Raw genomic sequence first — 19,439 nt, 5'->3', positions numbered from 1 at the left:
TTCTAGAGGGGTTAGCTCAAATTCCTCTGTACAGTCTCGAAGGGCACTCACTCATGACCCACTGACCCAATTTTGAGGCCTCTACAGCTTTGACAACACCTTTAAAAATTAAAAAGATGATGTGTACAACAGCCATAGGAATGTATGGCGGCTGTACACGCCAAATTTCTCCAAAGTGGTGGGGGCTAGGAGGCTGATACTGTAGTATGTTCATGCCACCAAAGGGTAGTCTTAAGACCACCAAGTGGCATCCTTCTAGGCCAAACCACTTTGGAGAAACAAGCGCGTGAGTCTAACCCTAATCCTACCCTAATGGTCAATATCTCCAAAGATTATTGTGCTAGGAGGCTGATATGGCTGTATGTTCATGTCTCCATGGTGTACTGTTACGGTGCAGAGTTTCGAGCCAATCATAAGGATGTTATTAGATGAGGCCTTCTGGTGTTCCTGGTCCTCTTCAACTGAAACTTTATCCCAGGAATCAACTGAATCGAGGTCAGAGGAGGCCTTGTCCTCTTCATTTGATTCTACATCCCAGGGATCAAGCGTAACTGTACTCTGCAGCCAGTCTGCAGGTCAGCTCGCTGGGGTCCGTCGACCCAAGTAGGGTGCCGGCCCGAGCAATTAATCGTTGATAATCCATCTCGGTGGGGAGCTGGCCGTTGCGCCATTGCCCTCTCCACCTTCTCTTTCTGTTCTCTCTTTTCCCTCTCCACCTTCTCTTTCTGGGCCTCCTCGTCTTCATGTTCATCGCAGTCAGATTGGGCCTTGTCTACCTGGATGTTATTAGATGAGGCCTTCTGGTGTTCCTGGTCCTCTTCAACTGAAACTTTATCCCAGGAATCAACTGAATCGAGGTCAGAGGAGGCCTTGTCCTCTTCATTTGATTCTACATCCCAGGGATCAAGTGTATCGCTGTTAGTGAGGGCCTTGTCCTTGGCCTATCTTCCTCCTCTTTCAGTTTCTACTCCTCTTTCCTGGCCTCCCTCTCCTCCTCCTCTTGGTATTGGGGCCTCCTCCTCTCCTCTTCCTCCCCTCATCCTCCTCCCTTAACTACCTCCTCAACTCGGCCATCTCCTTTCTCCACGCCTCTCTCTCCTTCACCTGTTCCCTTACCCCCCTTAGGGAAGTGGTGTACAGCCGCCACGTGCCCCCATGTTAAAAAAACTGTGGCGGCTGTACACTTTGAGGGCTGTACACTCCACTTCCGCGGGCCGCCGGGGCCCGCCAAAAATAGGTGACCGGTCTCTAAAAAGCCGCCCGGGTCCCTGGCTCGCGCCGGCGCCCCCCGTCGGCGGCCCGGACCGACGCCCGGCGGCCCTCCGAACGGATCCCCGTGCGTTCGGGTTTTACCGCGCTCCGGGGGCGATACGGGCCCGTTCCACAAGAGGGCGACCATCCCTGCGGAGCCTGTGAGCGTTGTACGCCCTGTGGGGCCGTACAGAACGTACCGCCGACACGGGCTCGAGTGCAAACTGTGTGCGTTGTACACGCGTGTACAGCCCTGGCACTTTTCACTCAAAAGCGGGGTCCCCGATCACGTGACCTCTCGGGACGCCGTTTTCGGGCGGGGCCTCGGCAAATTCGAACCGCGCGCCCTCCGGAGGGCGCCGATGAGGCCTCTTACCCAGAATAATAACTTGCAGAGCATTAATATAATCTGTCCTCATATATTCGCCTTTGTGTTAGGCTACTGACAGACACATGCGCCCTCAGTAAAACACCATGATAGTCAATGCCAAAGGTCAAATCTTTCAGACATAACTTAGAAGACATTGATGACCGCTGCCCCCTGGTGTCTGTGTAGTACTTGCTCTGGAGCTCTGGGGCCAGAGGTCTCGTGGTGATAGCGTACCTGTACTCTGCAGCCAGTCTGCAGGTCAGCTGGCTGGGGGCCGTGGACACAAGTAGGGTGCCGGCCCGAGCAATTAACCGTTGATAATCCATCTCGGTGGGGAGCTGGCCGTTGCACCATTGAATTGACATGGAATAATCCAGATTGCCGTATATCTGTATTCAAAGAACAATATGTGTTAAATTAAAAATAGTACCATTTGATATCTTTACAGGACCTGGGAGGGGGGTCTTTATTGGCCATGGTGACACTCACATTACACAGAGTGAGTGTACATGGCACACATTGATTGATTGATATATAGCACACACACGCAACTTAAAGGGTCGCAGGTGGCAATTGGGGGGGGCGGGAGCGTATAATAGGAATCTATAAATCTATATAAAAAAAAATCACTTGAATGAATAATTTCTTATTTCCTTTGTCATATACATGTTACGGGTCCAGAAAGTGTAGTGTGTTGTCTTCTTTGTGTGTCTCTTGTTTTGTCCTGAGGCCTGATTGAATCTATTCATGAGTTTCAAATGTAGTCCTAGACCTGCCATGTTGGGGACCAACACAGGTGTTTCAAATGAGTTAATGAGTTCTACTGCATAGGATTCTATGCAGTAGAGCCAATCAGATAAATTGAAACACCTGTGTTGGTCCCCAATATGGCAGGTGTAGGACTACATTTGAAACCCATGAATTGGGTAGCCTATATGCCGAGACTTTATCGGTGTTCACACGTGTTATAGGCCTAGCCTGTCCCTTTTAACGTGGGGGTTTTGTGGGTATCCTGGGCTTAGCCTACGTAGTGACGTTACTTGGCCCGCCGGTGTTTTTGTGAACGGTGGCGCACGAATGTCACCGAGAAGAAGAGCTGCATATTCGATCCGAGTGAAATGTGACAGACAGTCCAAATAACTACAGCTGCAGCTCATGAGTTCCATGCCTGTGACCAATTCTGTGGAAGATAATAAAGCTGTGTTGGAGAAAACGCCACTGTTGCCCCAGTATTTCCCTCAACGGAGTTATCAGTCACGTTAGATAGTTACGAGCAGTGCTCCTAGCTGGCTTGGAGCTATAGCCAGCTGAAAGGTAACAGACGGTCTGTAGTCTCTGCTTTCTTCAATTTGAGATGTTGTCAAAGAAAGCAATACAGAATACTTGTAGAAAATTACAACTCAAAATTCTGTCCATCCCCATTATGAACTTACGTGTTGTCTCTGTCAGTTTGTCGGATCCGCCATCCAAATCAAACCGCTAGATGATGATCACTGATGAACACGGAATGCAGAATGCAGGTGGACTCAGATCACTGACTATTTAAGTGTCTGCTGCAGTGACGTCTACTAGGCTATATGACATCATAAAAGCAGCGAACACAGATCCTGAGCTCAGAATTATAAGGTTCTATCTCCATCTTTTGGAGAAAATTAGTTATTTGTAAATTATGACTCATTTCATATTTGTTAATGCCTGTATGGTATTTTTTATATATATATATATATATATATAAAACGTTTTTAGTGTTAATTTGATACACCTTAAGTTATATCTCCAAAACCTCTATCCAAGTTGGAGTAGCCACCAAAACCACTTTTAACACTTAGCTAAAGTTAGTTAACCTTGCTAGCGAACTGTTTAGCTAGCTAACTTTGCTGTATGCAAAAAATAACTTTCAAGATCAGTTGGAACCCCTTTTAGTTGAATAACTCTGCATGCTTACCTAGTTAACGTTAGCCAACTACAATATGCATACATGATTCCCTTTGGTTAAAGTTTAAAATGAGTCCACTGGCGCCCATGTGAGCTATAATAAACCTCAACCGTCACGTGCTCAGGATTCGCCTCAGGATTCGCCTCAGGATTCGCCTCGTGCTGGAGGTTGAGAAATGTTACATTTGTGAGAATACAAATTTAGAGCGGCCTATATTGATAACATATTATATATATATATATGTTAATATAAAACTTAGTTATAGAGACTTACAAATATTACTGTAACGTTAAGTATAAAGTTCATGACTTTTGGCTAAAGTTAGCTATTCGACACTAATGGCAATTTGACGGTTAGCTAGTAGCTAACCTATTGCTGATAACTTTTTCAAAGTTAAGTTTTTCAGCCACTTGTGTGAATCCTAGAGCTAGATTTAACTTTACACTACTTGTCAAATTGTTTTGGCATTATCATTCTCTTTCTTATAACATTATCTTTAGTTAGTTAGCTACTTACATTCGACTCAAGTTTTTATAACCGATGAACAGAAGTGATGTGAATGAAGTTCTGCCGGTGGAGATTCAGCAGCCTGATGTTAATAGGTCTTGTCACCTCCATATATCATTCCGCAGCGACACACTTGAGATAGTACCACCTTTTTTCCTCCACGGCCACAAGATAGTGTTATATGAAGAATATCAAATTATTTAGAAAGAGAAAATGAAGAAAGATGCATATTATACACAAAACAACTAATTTTAATGAAATTTGCTTTTGGAAGTGACCTCGTATGCGAGGCAAAGATTGCAAAGACAGCTACAGTATTTATCAAATGCCCACTAGATGGCGATAAAGGTTTAAGGATAGATCTAATTAGTGGGCTTGTGTGACTCCTCCATGGCGTTCCATAATACACCAGAGGACCCACCAGCAAATAAGACGTCCTCTAAGAGGTCATAGGCAAGGGGGACTCAAAAAATGAATAATATACATTCTTCTTATGTTCTTATCATCCAGATCACCTGGTTTGTCATTAGATAATTGATAATTTTACTTTGCTATAGGCCTACTGTCTAATAATCTAATTCTGTTAAATATGTAACAAAGCACTGGTGATGCTGATGCTGTTGGAGTTTACGACACTCTGAAGTCTCTCCTTGGTGCCACTCTGTTCTGTCTCATCACCATCGTCTGTTTTGATGTAGCAAAGATCAATGGAAAATGCCGGTTTTGGCGGGGGGCTGACAGACAGTACTAAACAACTATATTTCTGGATCTGAGCACAATTTGTTTTGGATGTTCAAAGGGAAAGTGATCAAGAGCTATGTGTGATTTGACCCTATTTATAAGATTATATGGTGGTGTGTTGTGTTTGGATGTTTTCAGTTTATGCTAAGCAGAATAAGTAGTTTATGTAACAGATAAATGTAATGCATATTTTGGGATAAACAGAGTACACTTGTTCTCTCAATGCCAATATATATTTTTGCTTGATAGGCTACCATCTTAAAGTTGTCCTGACTTCATAGGAGCCACGACCCCTGACAGGATTGCATGAACCTAAAATGTCAATAGGCTAAGTATTGGGCTCTAACCCAATTCGACATCCACCATCATTAAGGAAGCCAGACGTGTCCTAAAAGACTGGAAAGGACCATTTCCTTTCTCTGTGTTCCTGACCTTGTCAAAAGTTGAATGATTCGATGTTTAAGAATTGAGGGTTTTGTGACAAAGACCCTGTCATACAGGAGGGCCAGACTGGAGGTCACCATTTCTCTCCCCTCCCTCTTCCCCCTCACCCTCCCCTTCATCCTGTAGAAAAGAACCTGGCACCTCAGAGGCCATTTTGAGGAAGATGTGCACGAGTCTTTCATGTCTGAGATCTAAGACTGATTAGAGATTCAGACCTAAGAGACCAGGCTGGAAGGAAGTCTTCCAGTCACTGTTTACCTGCCAGGGAGAAGGAGAGAGGGAGGGAGAGGAGAGAGGGAGGGGAGAGAGGGAGGGAGAGGAAAGAGGGAGGGAGAGGAGAGAGGGAGGGGAGAGAGGGAGGGAGAGGAGAGAGGGAGGGAGAGGAGAGAGGGAGGGAGGGAGAGGAGAGAGGGACCAGTCTGAAAGTAAGTGCCCACAGTGCTCAGCTGGATCATGGTGTTATGATGAGCTGGGTTAGTCTCATGGTCTAGACTAGACTGCCCACAGTGCTTAGCTGGCTGGGTTAGTCTCATGGTCTAGACTAGACTGCCCACAGTGCTTAGCTGGCTGGGTTGGTCTCATGGTCTAGACTAGACTGACCACAGTGCTTAGCTGGCTGGGTTAGTCTCATGGTCTAGATTAGACTGACCACAGTGCTTAGCTGGATCATGGTGTTAGTGAAACGTACACTGCAAAGCTCTATCTGTATCTTATTTTAATGCTTGTTGTTACTGTCTGTGTGAGGACTTAATAAAGCATTTCTTTGTAAACATACCCACACCTTGTATATACAGTATGACAAACCTGAACTAGTCGCTCTCACTGTAGTGTGTTCTGTGCCCATGTATTGTAGTTCGTTTTACTTTGTCTTAATGTTGTTATTCTGATAATTTATCTGTGTTACATTATGGAGAATTTGACTACTGTTTCTATTTCGGGGACTACGGATGGAGTAGTCTAGCCTTGTGCTAAATAGTTTATCCTTAGTTTATCCTTAAATACTGTAGTAGTTTAGCCTTGTGCTAAATCCGGCTTTTTGTGTGTTGGCTGTAAGCCGACACACCAAGGAGAGGGAATCCTTTTTGTCCGTGCTTCTTGCGTCGTGTTATTGACCTGCAATTCCATTGCTGCTACCACAAGAGGCAGTAGTCCCAGAACATCAAAACCAAAAGACTCCACTGACCCCTACATGCATAGTTTCTCTCCCTATCTGCGTGTGTGTACGGGGTGTGCAGGGGGGGGGGTTGGGGGCATTGGCAGTAATAACAATGTCGGAGAAGACCCTGTGCAAGACCCCACGGTACGCTACTGCATTATAGACAGACAGTCCTCATTACAATAGGAGTAGGACACTTCAAATCCTATAGTAATTCATTTTTGTATAGGATGTGATGCACCAGTCGCTCTACGCCTATGTCGTTTATTTTCAGTGATAAGACTGACTGTTGAATGGCAAAGCTTTAGGTGGTGATGGAGAAATTAGCTTAATGTATTGATGCTTTTTTGTGCGTGACTGTAAGCCAGCGCACCTAGTATAGCGTTCGTCCGGTCATCACTCCCTCCCTCCCTCCCCTCGGTTACAGCGGACAATGTTGGCCTGCATTTCTCTGTTGGCACCAAAGAGGCAGTAGTCCCAGCACACCAAAATCAAGAAGGACACCAAAATCAACCCGCCGATCTACACTGCACAAGTAGAGTAGTGGTGAGAGCATTGGACTCCCACTCTGGAGACTGGGGTTGAAGACCCGGTGGGGATGACTTTATGGGACTATACCCCAAACCTCCACATGTTCATCCTTTCACTCCAACCTTTACCCTTTGCCTTATAGATCAGATCCTGTCCCAACCCCAACCCATATTCTAACCCCAACCCACACTAGGGACTGGAAGAAGGACACCAAAACCCACCCACCGATCTCCACGGCACAAGTAGAGTAGTGGTGAGAGCATTGGACTCCCACCCAGGAGACCGGGGTTCCTGGTGGGGATGACTTTATGTTATCATCAGTGTAACTGCTTTAGCCACTAACCGCTACCATTAATGTTATGGAAGCTGCTGCTAGTTGTTATGAGCCCATGAGCTAACTGGCTATCCCGCTCTTATTGTGCTGGATTAGCATTAGCACCCGGCCTACCTGCCAGTTGTAGTACATGTGGCAGAGTTTGTAGGTCAGCCACTGCATGTGGTAGGGATTGAGGCCGCTGTTGTCGTACACCACGTTGTAGTGGGTCGGAGAGATGCTGCCCATGCGGACCGCCTGGCTCACGATGAAGAAGTCGTACCTGCGAACGGAGGGTAGTCAGTCTGGAGTCAGACCAGGGCGGACATGTTTGATTGGATTGACCGGAGTGATTAGCGGGGTCGGCGTACCACTCGGGGCGGGTGACCTCGGTGTCCACAACGGTCCCGGGGGAAGGGTTGGCCAGCTTGCCGTCGATACGGGCGAAGAACCTGGAGCTGATACGCTTCTTCACCACCACCACGGTCAGCTTGGGCCTGGGGGCGACAATGGAGGAGAGGACAGGATCAATGGGGGCGCCCCCCGGTGGCTCCTCGGTTAAGGCGCGAACCGCGTTAAGGCTAGTCCTTATCGCAGCGGCCCAGGTTCGAATCCGTCTAGGCCCTTTGCTGCGTATCCTCCCCTCTCTCTCTCCCACCTTCCCCATCACTCTACACTGTCTTATAGCCTATAAAAGCACAAATACCCCCCCAAATATCTTTAAAATATCTTAAAAAGAACAGTATCAATGATGGGAGACGAGCAGGTTGAAATGGCACAGCGGCCAGTGTTACTCTACGCCTCCAAGCTGGCTCTTACGCGTAGTCCTGGCCGATGGACTTGATGGACTCCATGATCTGGGGCACCTCGTAGTTGACCACGCTCTGCAGCATGCCGTCCCCCACGCCGTCACGGTAGATGATGATGCGCGATGGCAGGCAGTTGTTGTACTTCAGCCAGGACTTCAGCGCACCTGGGCGAGAGTGAACATACGGACCATTAGCGAGGGTGATTACTTCCATCTTATTCATTCAGCCCACGTCGACTTAGGGACGAGGGTCAGATGGCAGATGGGTGTTGAAAATGGAGCCTGTCCACTGTGGATGGTTTTTATATGGACTGAACTCACCCTTCAGCGGCCCCTTCAGTCCGTCCATGATCTCTTGGTTTTGGAGCACGCACTTGGAGAACCATCTGGAAAACCGCTCTGTTCATTAGCGAGCATCCTATAGCACGGCTAGTGCGGTCACTGAGCTACAGAATGTGCAAGGGGAAAATTGCAAACTGACGAGCAACGTCGCCAAAATGGCGGCTGGGTGGTGGACATGCCCTGGTTGAGACTGGCCACCAGGGCACCGATGGACCTCTTCCCAGCAGAAGTGTCGTGGTAACAGTCGATACCGATGACCATCAGCTGCTTGAGCTGTGGAGCACGAGAGAGATGCCAGACTGGTACAACTACAACAGTTTATGAGTGGAATCAGGGATGTTAACAGTTAATCGACTATCGATTAATTGGCGCTAAGAATTTACTCGAGTAAGATTTGGTTACTCGATTAATTGCTTGTTAATGGAACAGAATTTTTTTTTTATTAAACAAACGTTATCAACGGGAGTTGCGTGAAATGTAATCCTGATGGTCTGACTGCACATGAGGGCGCCACGCCACGTAGTCAAGGCTAAATTGGATGCCGGGAAATTTCAAAGATACAGCGGAAGACGACAAAAGTGAAGCAAGCTGCAGTCCGGCGTGGGACGTTCTTATCAATGAATCGACTATTGTTTGTTAAGGTTAACAGTTATCGATTAATGAAATTCCTTGAAATTTGAAACCCTAAGTGGAATGTCAGATTTTCAATACATACCGATAATTCAGCTCATGAATTGAAGTTAAGGGTCTAATTAGGCAGGGTCTAATTAGGGTCCAACTGCTGTCCTAGAACTGAGGTGAGGGTGGGGGGGTGTGACACTCACTGGGATCTCCACACTCCACAGCTCTCCTCCCATCTTGCAGTTCATCTGCAGGGCGATCTTGGTGGCCACGGTCATGAGCGCCCCGGGCCGGCCGAGGGTGCGGGACAGCACACACTGGCTGGGCGTGGGGCAGTCCACACACAGGTACTTCTTCACACTGTCATACTTGTCCTTCCTGTTGCTGGGCAGGACCACCACCACCTGAAGAAGAGAAGAAGCAGTTTCTGAGTTACAATCCTGAACCCGTCACCCAACCAACACCAGTTACACTCAGGTGCTGATTGACAGCTGCTAAAACAAATATTGATTGAATGAAAGAGAGAAAGAGAGAGAGAAAGAGAGAGAAAGATAGAAAGAAATAAAGAGAGAAGGAAAGAGAAAGAGAAAGAGGGAAGGAAAGAAAGAAATAAAGAGAAAGAAAGAGAGAGAAAGAGAAAGAGGGAAAGAAAGAAAGAGAGAGAAAGAAAGAGAGAGAATGGAGACGGACCATCTGGGTGCCCTCTCTGACGTTCTGCTGCAGGGCCTTGAGGAGAGACTCCTGCCGATCTTCGTACTGAATCCTGGATACAGGACAACCACTGATTCACCATCTCAGAATGTCATGTAATACCTTCCTAAAGCTGCAGTTATTATGCTTGCTGTAGCATAGCCATACAGGTGTAGAGCTGAGTCACTTATCCCTCTCCATTTATCATAGCAATACTAAAATCTGATGAAAATCTTACATACTGCATCTTTAATAGGGAACATTCACAGCAGGGCTCATTACCGGGTTCATAAAGACATTACTAAATGAAATGCATGGACTTAAGTACTTCAAGCATTATTTTTTCGTTTTCAACGACCTCACTCATTGATTGCGGCTAAAAAAAATAATCAGGTCACTGATAAAATCTGTGGCACTGTCCATGGTGCTGAAATGTCTTTTTAAGCACCGTTATAAAAAGGGCTATTTTCAAGGTATTCCATTACTTGATTTCCCCCTCAAAATTCAAACACCTTGTGCAAACCCTGTCATTGTAATAAGCGCTGCTTGTCGACACTCCACTAGATGGCGCCGTTGCCTTGTCCGACAACATCCCAGTGTGAGAGAACTTACATGACGGCCCTCTGCATGCGGACGCCCAGCGGCTGTGCCACCTTGTGGAGGGTCTGGAGGAGCGTCTGGGCCTCGTCCGCGTTGCGGCTCGTGTGAAACATGATCCAGTTCTCCAGGGGGCGGCTGCTGATCAGAGGTATCCCTCTCATCTCCTTGGACCAGTCGGCCGCCCAGGGGTTGTACTCGTACTGGGAGAAGCACACACTTTGATTAGTAGCAGTCTCGCATCGCCAGACCCATCTCCATATTTCACCTTTAGTCTCTACGGCCCAAAACTCTGGAACAAGTTGCCTGATGACCTGAGACATTCCACAACTGTCCCATCCTTTATAACCAAGCTGAAAACACATTTATTCTCCCAGGCCTAAGAATAATTAGTGCCTTTTTATTTGTCTGCCTCTCTATCCTCTCTCTCTTCTTCTATGTTTTTGGGTGTGGGTGGGAAATGGATGTATTCTTTATTATTATTAATTCTACATTTTATCTTATTATTTCTGTATGTAAAGAAAATTGAGATTACTTTGTATGAAATGTGCTATACAAATAATTTGATTGATTGATACTTCGTTTACGCTGTGCTAGTGCTGGAGAAAGATCTTGGCTGGACTCTACCGTTCGGGGATTGAAGGAAAAAACGCTGTATTATAATCACAATAGTCTTCGGCGAGGAGGTTGCTAGGTTGTTGTTTCGCGTAGTCTGGATAGAATCCGATTGTGCGGGGAACAGATTCCGCCGCCTCTGATTGGGCAGTAATAAACTAATGACAAGGCTTATCCCCAAAACCTACATCCGTTGAGTCAACTAGTAGCCGTAAAATCCATAATGTTGAACTATAGTGATAGTTAGGAGGCTGAAAAGGTTATTTGTGAGACACTGAAGTCTCTGGTAGTGAAATAAGATCCGTTATGGCACATCATTTTTACAGCTCACTTATCTGGCCCCCGGGTGATTCGTTTTTTTGCTTTCCTCTGGAATATGTAGAGTGGGACGTATGCCCACCTCCCTTGTTCTCTGTAAAGCGCATTGTGTTGCCTCTGTGTATGAAATGCGCTATACAAATAAAGCTTTGATTGATTGATCTGTATTGGTGGAGCCGCACCGTTCTGGGCCCCTGGACCATCCTCTCAGCAGGGAGGACTCTGCCTGTGAGGCTCAGCAGTTTGTTGTCAAAGTTGAGGCCCCAGGTGTTCATCTCCCTCTGGGCTTCGGTGTTCCTGAGAAACAGAGGAGGTCCATTAGAAGTTGTGTGATACATCCAGGCTATGCTGTTCGTACCAAGGGAGGAGTTACAAGCCATAGAAGATAGATCACGTTTAGTGTTAATAAAACCATGCTACATGGAACAAGCACCTGTTCACCTGTCAACCCTAAACACTGAAGAGCCGAACGCGTCTTTCAGGTCTGTCCACCATTATGAATTAAAAGAGCATAAACATAGTTGAGTGCGGACCCTTCTTCATTGTTGATCAAAGTTTTTGTATATTGTTCCTGCACCGGTTCTGAGCGCTGTGGCCCCGATTATTATCGAATAATAAAACCATGCTATAAATTATATTAAAATGAGTGAGGTGAGTACGTGTGGATGTTGTTGACGAAGCGGGTGAGTCGTCCCTCTCTCTGCTCTGGGGTCAGTCTGGTTTGGGAGGACAGGTCCTTCATGATGTTGAAGTCAGAGCGCATCTTATCAGTCAGGCCTGTTGAGGAATAAACACAATCACACATTCCAAAAATAAACACAATCACACATTCCAAAAATAAACACAATCACACATTCCAAAAATAAACACAATCACACATTCCAAAAATAAACACAATCACACATTCCAAAAATAAACACAATCACACATTCCAAAAGTAGAAGCTGGATCACTAAGTAGGGAGGAGACGGTGAAACGCGGTGTCAAATGTCAACGTATTAGAACCGTGACATTCCCTGTGTTTATGGTATTACATAATAATGAGCTGCTGAAACTTTACATTTCAAGTTGCTTGCAAAAGTTAATTTTGTTATTTAATATAAGATTGCTATTAATAAACTGAGCTTAATTACAACAGTATGTATTTTCCATCATGTGTTGCACTGTAGGGCTCTAGAACTCAGCCTATTTGAGGTGAAATGCCGTAAACCGTGAAATACCGTAAACCGTACAGTGTAACTAGATACCGTACCGCAAAAATCCATACCGTCTCATCCCTACACATGAGGCATGATGGGAGCCTGTTCCGTTACCTGTGAGGAAGCAGAACTCAGGCACCAGCATGGCCGGCCCAGGGGGCGGACCTCCGCTAGGACCCAACTTCTTCACATGGCTGACCAGGAGCACCTGGTTGCCATCGGTGATGTCCAGGCCATATTGCTGAGGACAGAGTAGATGAGATAGCATTATTATTAAGTAAATAAGTAAGGAAGGAAGGAAAGAAAAACGATTTATATAGCACTTTTCACAGCACAGAGTCACAAAGTGCTTCACAGGTCAAAAAAGACAGAAAATGAGTAAAACTACACAAAAAAAAGAGAGTAAAATACAAAGAGAAACACAACATAAGCAACAGTCAGCCATCAGTAGAGTACTGTTGTTCAAGGTCATGACGGCAGCAGACGGGACACCTACCGTCTTGTAGTAGTTCTTGAATGAAATCTCAGTATCTCCCCGGGTAAAGGTGTTGTTGGGGTTGTGGTCCCAGGCGATGTCATCTATCCGGTAGGTTTTGTTGTTGTACCTGAGGGAAAACCATCATCAAATTCATGAACAAAGTGGTCAGGGTTCTGAGGTGGCCAATCTAATACCGCAAGTATTTAATCTGGAGACTTTCACTCCATGTAGGTCTTAATTGGGTGCCGTGTGTTTGGGGTCGTCACCAATAACTTTTTTGAAAACAGTCTTGGTACTTTTTATGTATTTGTGTTCATCTGTATTCTAATGTTTGTGTTTTTACAAGCCAATAAACACTTACTGTAATAAATATTAAAACAGTTTTCTTGGGAGGCCCATGACCAATACTGTATTCAGATCATTAGTACGAAGTATCTAGTGGCATGTCAACAACAACTCGTCAACATTGTAAATGAGGGAAACCTCAGTGCTTTACAAGTAGAAATAAAGGTTTGAAATGAAATGGTAAATGGACTGCACTTATATAGCGCTTTTCCACCTTAGCGGCACTCTAAGCGCTTTACAATGGCCTCTCATTCACCCATTCACACACCAATGGCGGTAGCTGCCATGCAAGGTGCCAACCTGCTCACTGGGAGCAATTTGGGGTTGGGCGTCTTGCTCAAGAACACTGACGTGGACAGTCGGAGCTGGGATTCGAACCACTGACCCTTCGATCATTGAACGCCCCGCTCTACCAAGTGAGCTACAGACGACCCCGTACCCCATGAAGTGTCTTACTTGGTGAGGACGATGAGCCCCACCAGCTCCTTGGTGCAAGCCTCGGGGAAGCGCTGTTCCCCACACTGCTGCCTCAGACCGGCCATGAAGCTCAGCACCGTCTCGCTGCGCAGCACCTTGTGGCTGACGTCCGTGGACAGCATGATGCTCGACTCGTACTGGAGGATGGTGGTGGTGAAGCCAGGCCAGATGGTCAGCCTGGGACACACACAAACACACACACACAATGGAAGGAACGCCGCAACTCCCAACAATACTTTCAGTTTCTCCTGTCTCTGTGGAGATCTCATCATCATCATCATCGCCTTTATTTAGTTTCTCAGGAATACAATTGATGGACAGGCCTTCATTTTCAATGCAGCCAAGATTACAAAACAAGCAGCAACAATAAAAACAATGTTATACAATAAGATGTCATCACAAATAATATAATTTAAAATTAAACACAAACCAAATACAGTTAAAAGAATATAAAATAGATCAACTTGTGACATGACCAGTAGTCAGTCAGTCATTAAAACAGCTACAACCAGAGGCAGGAATGTGCAAAACCAGGGCTTTAAACTGCCCCTACGAGGGCAGAGAACTCATTTAAACTGCCCCTACGAGGGCAGAGAACTCATTTAAACTGCCCCTACGAGGGCAGAGAACTCATTTAAACTGCCCCTACGAGGGCAGAGAACTCATTTAAACTGCCCCTACGAGGGCAGAGAACTCATTTAAACTGCCCCTACGAGGGCAGAGAACTCATTTAAACTGCCCCTACGAGGGCAGAGAACTCATTTAAACTGCCCCTACGAGGGCAGAGAACTCATTTAAACTGCCCCTACGAGGGCAGAGAACTCATTTAAACTGCCCCTACGAGGGCAGAGAACTCATTTAAACTGCCCCTACGAGGGCAGAGAACTCATTTTCAGCGCTTTTTTCCGCTTGGCGCAGATGGAACACGTACTTGTGCTGGGGGATGTCTAACGGGTCGTTGGGGTTGTAGTAGTGGCGTCCGATCTGCTGCATGTTCAGCATCCTCAGCACCCTAAAACCAGACACAGCCACACCATGGTGGTTAGAGGCAGGGGGAGGCCTCTAGGGCTCATAGTCTCTAGGGCTCATAGCTGATACAATCATCCAACAATGGGCTGTGAGCTGCCGGTCTAACCTCCTGAAGATTATGTTGTAGAACTGCAGGCACACCGGGGAGGTGGGGGGCAGCTCATTGGTCAGGGTCACCGTGATCTGGACCTTCTCCCCGTGTCTGGTCTCACTGTGAAGCACCGTCTCCTGCGTAGAGATTTCCATATCCGTGTTTTTCACAATCCAATACAGAGCCAGATAAATAACTCATTATCCATGTTTCAATACAAAGGTATTAGTCAACCCCAATCATACATGTTCTATGCTTTTTAGTGTAGCACTGAACGTCATGACACCATTCAATGAGTCCTCTGGCACAGGTAACCAGCACCCCACAGACTTTTATGGATGATGAATGGATTCAAGAATGTGTTATTGTAAGTAGTATAAGGTTGTACTAAAATTAATGCATACGAATGTTAGTGGACGCTGTTGTACCATCATTTCTGCACTCAATTGATAAATAAGGGCCACTGTGCGTTTCTAAGTCAGAAGAATGAAGAAGTGAACATCTATGAATAAGCAGCCCCAACACTGCCCCCTGGTGTCCAATACCGTGTTCTGCAGCCTTTGAGGCAGGAAGAGGATGGCTCCGTCGAAGGTGCGCGCTGGTCCCAGGGTCTCCGAATGCTGGAACAGGAGGGCCGAGCGCAGGCGACGTGCCTCCATGGGGGGCTTGTAATCCACGTGGTACTGGTACAGCACCCACTGAGGGCGGGACAGGATGCGGAAAAAGTTTGCCTTCAACTCGATGGGAGAGCCAGACTGACCTGAAGGAAGGTCACAGAGGTACTGGTTAAAGCAATACATCCCGATATTTGGACCTTTACAAACATGTCTGGTGCCAATTCTCCAATTAGATTTACTAAAAGTAAGCTGAATCATCCAAACAGTCTACTCAGAAAGATAATACATTGACATTTATTACCTTATAAAACCTGCGCCCCCGGGACGCAGCATTCAGTCGAAGTGCGCATGCGCAACGTTGTGCTTAAACAACACAGTAGTAGCTAACTATTCTGGCGTCTATGGATATCATGTGTTTTTTTTTTGTTTTTTTTTAGCTCAATGATATCATGGCGGAGGTGAGAAAACCGAATCACAGAGGAAGCCAGAAAAAGAAAAAGACAATAGGCTCTGTGCACCAGATACACTACTTCCTGAAAGTCACTTGGCATCTTTATTTCCTGTCCAATATGATTGGATTAAGTGATTAATCAGGTGTGCGGCAGACCCAGCGCACACCTGATTAATCACTTAATCCAATCATATTGGACAGGAAATAAAGATGCCAAGTGACTTTCAGGAAGTAGTGAAGCTGGTGCACAGATCCTATCTGATAACGTTACGACAGTGCACTTACTCGCAGAGCCTGTGGGGGCGCAGTTCTGAGAAAACGCTATGTATTGCATTAATATAGGGTGGTAACCTTGGCTCATCTTCCAAACTACACGCACACACATTTGTCTTGATCACAGCTGTAAATGAACACATACCAGTCTTTGACTCCTTCACATGTTCCATAGCCTGCCGGGTGTTGATTCCTGCATCATGAAAATCACGGCGGCTTCGACCTCGCTCTCCAAGTTTCACTTGCTGAAATCCTGCCGATATCTTTAGAACAGCTATGGAGGCCAAACATGAGAAGGGGAATAAGGCAGTTGATCAGAACAATACCAATCTTATTTGGTTAGTCATGGGGTAGATTAATCATTGAGGTTTAATCAATGTATTGTTGCCCAATTGGGAAAGCATTATGTATTATTTTAACATTCTTTCAAATAAAATCAGTTACAGTATAACATTAATATTTCTTTAGATATCATTATTTTATTAGTGTCATAGGTTAGATGTATCATGTGTTATATATAAGCAGAGGTGCAAACAGATCACAGGTGACAAAGGTGACAAACATACAAACTCATACATAAACTGATCAAACAAATGACCTTTTTTGGATTAAAAACGGCTATTTTCACCTAAAGGTGACAAGTCTGCACCCCTGTATAAGAACATGGTACCTTCAGAAGCCACCGCTCCTGGAGCCGTCCTCTGTCGACCTCGTCCAACCAGCTCGCTCTCGGACGGAGGGGGGATCGCCTGAGCCACTTCCTGAGAGGGGGTCTTCAGAAAAGCACAGAATCAATAGGGCTGGGTTTAAAAACAACCATTAATTGATTCAGAATCGATTCAGAATCAAATGATTCAGAATCGATTCATGAATCCCAAAATCGATCTTTTATTTAATGAATGAATAAATGAAGTAGGGCTGGGTTTAAAAAAACATTTATTGATTCAGAATCGATTCTGAATTTATTCGATTCCGATTCACAAGGTTCAAAATCGATTATCACGATTCGATTCAATATCGAGTTACTATCGTGTTACTAATACCTGTTTTTTTTGTTTTTTTTTAAGCTGTAACCTTAATTACATGACTGCCAAGTTATGCAACACATCAATACTACAGCTGGGTATCGACTACAGCTGGGTATCGACTACAGCTGGGTATCCCAGCTCTACAGAAAATGCTCAGAAAACAACTCACCACCCCAGGTGCTCCAGTCTCCTGGCCGCGTGCTCGGCCTCGAGACCTTGCTCTGGCTCTACCTGTCATTTTCGGTTGCTGCAAGATATTAGTTTGTTAATTATTATTTCAATACTGACAATTCTAAGGTGACAACTTGTGACATTAACATACCAACTAGTAACATTTACATGTTAGCTAACTAGCTTTAGTTAACCTTGCTAGCGAACTGTTTAGATAGCTAACTTTACTGTATGCAAAAAATAACTTTCAACATCAGTTGGAACCCCGTTTAGTTGAATAACTCTGCGTGCTTACCTAGTTAACGTTAGCCAACTACAATATGCATAAATGATTCGCTTTGGTTAAAGTTTAAAATGAGTCCACTGGCGCCCATGTTAGCTAAATAAACCTCAACCGTCACGTGCTCAGGATTCCCTCAGGATTCGCCTCGTGCTCGAGGTTGAGAAATGTTACATTTGTGAGAATACAAATTTAGAGCGGCCTATATTGAGAACATATTATATGTTATATATATATGTTAATATAATACTTAGTTACAGAGACTTCATTTACATCAAATATTACTGTAACGTTAAGTATAAAGTTCATGACTTTTGGCTAAAGTTAGCTATTCGACACTAATTGGCAATTTGACGGTTAGCTAGTAGCTAACCTATTGCTGATAACTTTTTCAAACATTTTTTTAGCCACCTGTGTGAATCCTAGAGCTAGATTTAACTTTACACTACTTGTCAAATTGTTTTGGCATTATCATTCTCTTTCTTATAACATTATCTTTAGTTAGTTAGCTACTTACATTCGACTCAAGTTTTTATAACGATGACCAGCAGTGATGTGAATGAAGTTCTGCCGGTGGAGATTCAGCAGCCTGATGTTAATAGGTCTTGTCACCTCCATATATCATTCCGCAGCGGCACACTTGAGATAGTACCACCTTTTTTCCTCCACGGCCACGAGATAGTGTTATATGAAGAATATCCAATTATTTAGAAAGAGAAAATGAAGAAAGATGCATATTATACACAAAACAACTAATTTTAATAAAATTTGCTTTTGGAAGTGACCTCGTATGCGAGGCAAAGATTGCAAAGACAGCTATTTATCAAATGCCCACTAGATGGCGTTAAAGGTTTAAGGATAGATCTAATTAGAGGGCTTGTGTGACTCCTCCATGGCGTTCCATAATACACCAGAGGACCCACCAGCAAATAAGACGTCCTCTAAGAGGTCATAGGCAAGGGGGACTCAAAAAATGAAGTACTGTATATACATTCTTCTTATGTTCTCATCATCCATATCGCCTGGTTTGTCATTAGATTTGATAATTTTTACTTTGCTATAGGCCTACTGTCTAATAATCTAATTGTTAAATATGTAACAAAGCACTGGTGATGCTGATGCTGTTGGAGTTTACGACACTCTGAAGTCTCTCCTTGGTGAGGGAGGGAGAGGAGAGAGGGAGGGGAGAGAGGGAGGGAGAGAAGAGAGGGAGGGGAGAGAGGGAGGGAGAGGAGAGAGGGAGGGAGAAGAGAGAGGGAGGGAGAGGAGAGAGGGACCAGTCTGAAAGTAAGTGCCCACAGTGCTCAGCTGGATCATGGTGTTATGATGAGCTGGGTTAGTCTCATGGTCTAGCCTAGACTGACCACAGTGCTTAGCTGGATCATGGTGTTATGATGAGCTGGGTTAGTCTCATGGTCTAGACTAGACTGACCACAGTGCTTAGCTGGCTGGGTTAGTCTCATGGTCTAGACTAGACTGACCACAGTGCTTAGCTGGATCATGGTGTTAGTGAAACGTACACTGCAAAGCTCTATCTGTATCTTATTTTAATGCTTGTTGTTACTGTCTGTGTGAGGACTTAATAAAGCATTTCTTTGTAAACATACCCACACCTTGTATATACAGTATGACAAACCTGAACTAGTCGCTCTCACTGTAGTGTGTTCTGTGCCCATGTATTGTAGTTCGTTTTACTTTGTCTTAATGTTGTTATTGTGATAATTTATCTGTGTTACATTATGGAGAATTTGACTACTGTT

The 19,439-nt window shown here is 45.0% G+C and overlaps 1 protein-coding gene across 1 annotated transcript; it reads right to left on the bottom strand.

Annotated features, from left to right (window-relative positions):
* Window positions 1-1,349: 1,349 nt before the first annotated feature.
* Window positions 1,350-17,466, bottom strand: LOC311310183 (piwi-like protein 1; the record flags this gene model as incomplete). Its single annotated transcript, XM_084439606.1, has 21 exons — window positions 1,350-1,428; window positions 1,856-2,010; window positions 7,385-7,532; window positions 7,621-7,746; window positions 8,069-8,222; window positions 8,379-8,443; window positions 8,539-8,672; window positions 9,224-9,424; window positions 9,711-9,783; window positions 10,323-10,510; window positions 11,423-11,537; window positions 11,900-12,017; window positions 12,554-12,680; window positions 12,936-13,044; window positions 13,719-13,916; window positions 14,671-14,751; window positions 14,875-14,996; window positions 15,405-15,619; window positions 16,346-16,474; window positions 16,871-16,973; window positions 17,398-17,466. 21 exons carry the CDS (start codon window positions 17,464-17,466, stop codon window positions 1,350-1,352), a joined length of 2,709 nt encoding a protein of 902 aa, XP_084295732.1.
* Between the last annotated feature and the right edge of the window lie 1,973 nt (window positions 17,467-19,439).

Source organism: Borostomias antarcticus (assembly GCF_949987555.1).
Source record: "Borostomias antarcticus genome assembly, chromosome: 6".
Taxonomy (NCBI): domain Eukaryota; kingdom Metazoa; phylum Chordata; class Actinopteri; order Stomiiformes; family Stomiidae; genus Borostomias; species Borostomias antarcticus.
The sequence above is the reverse complement of the archived record's forward strand: the minus strand, read 5'-3'. Positions and strand labels throughout refer to the sequence as shown.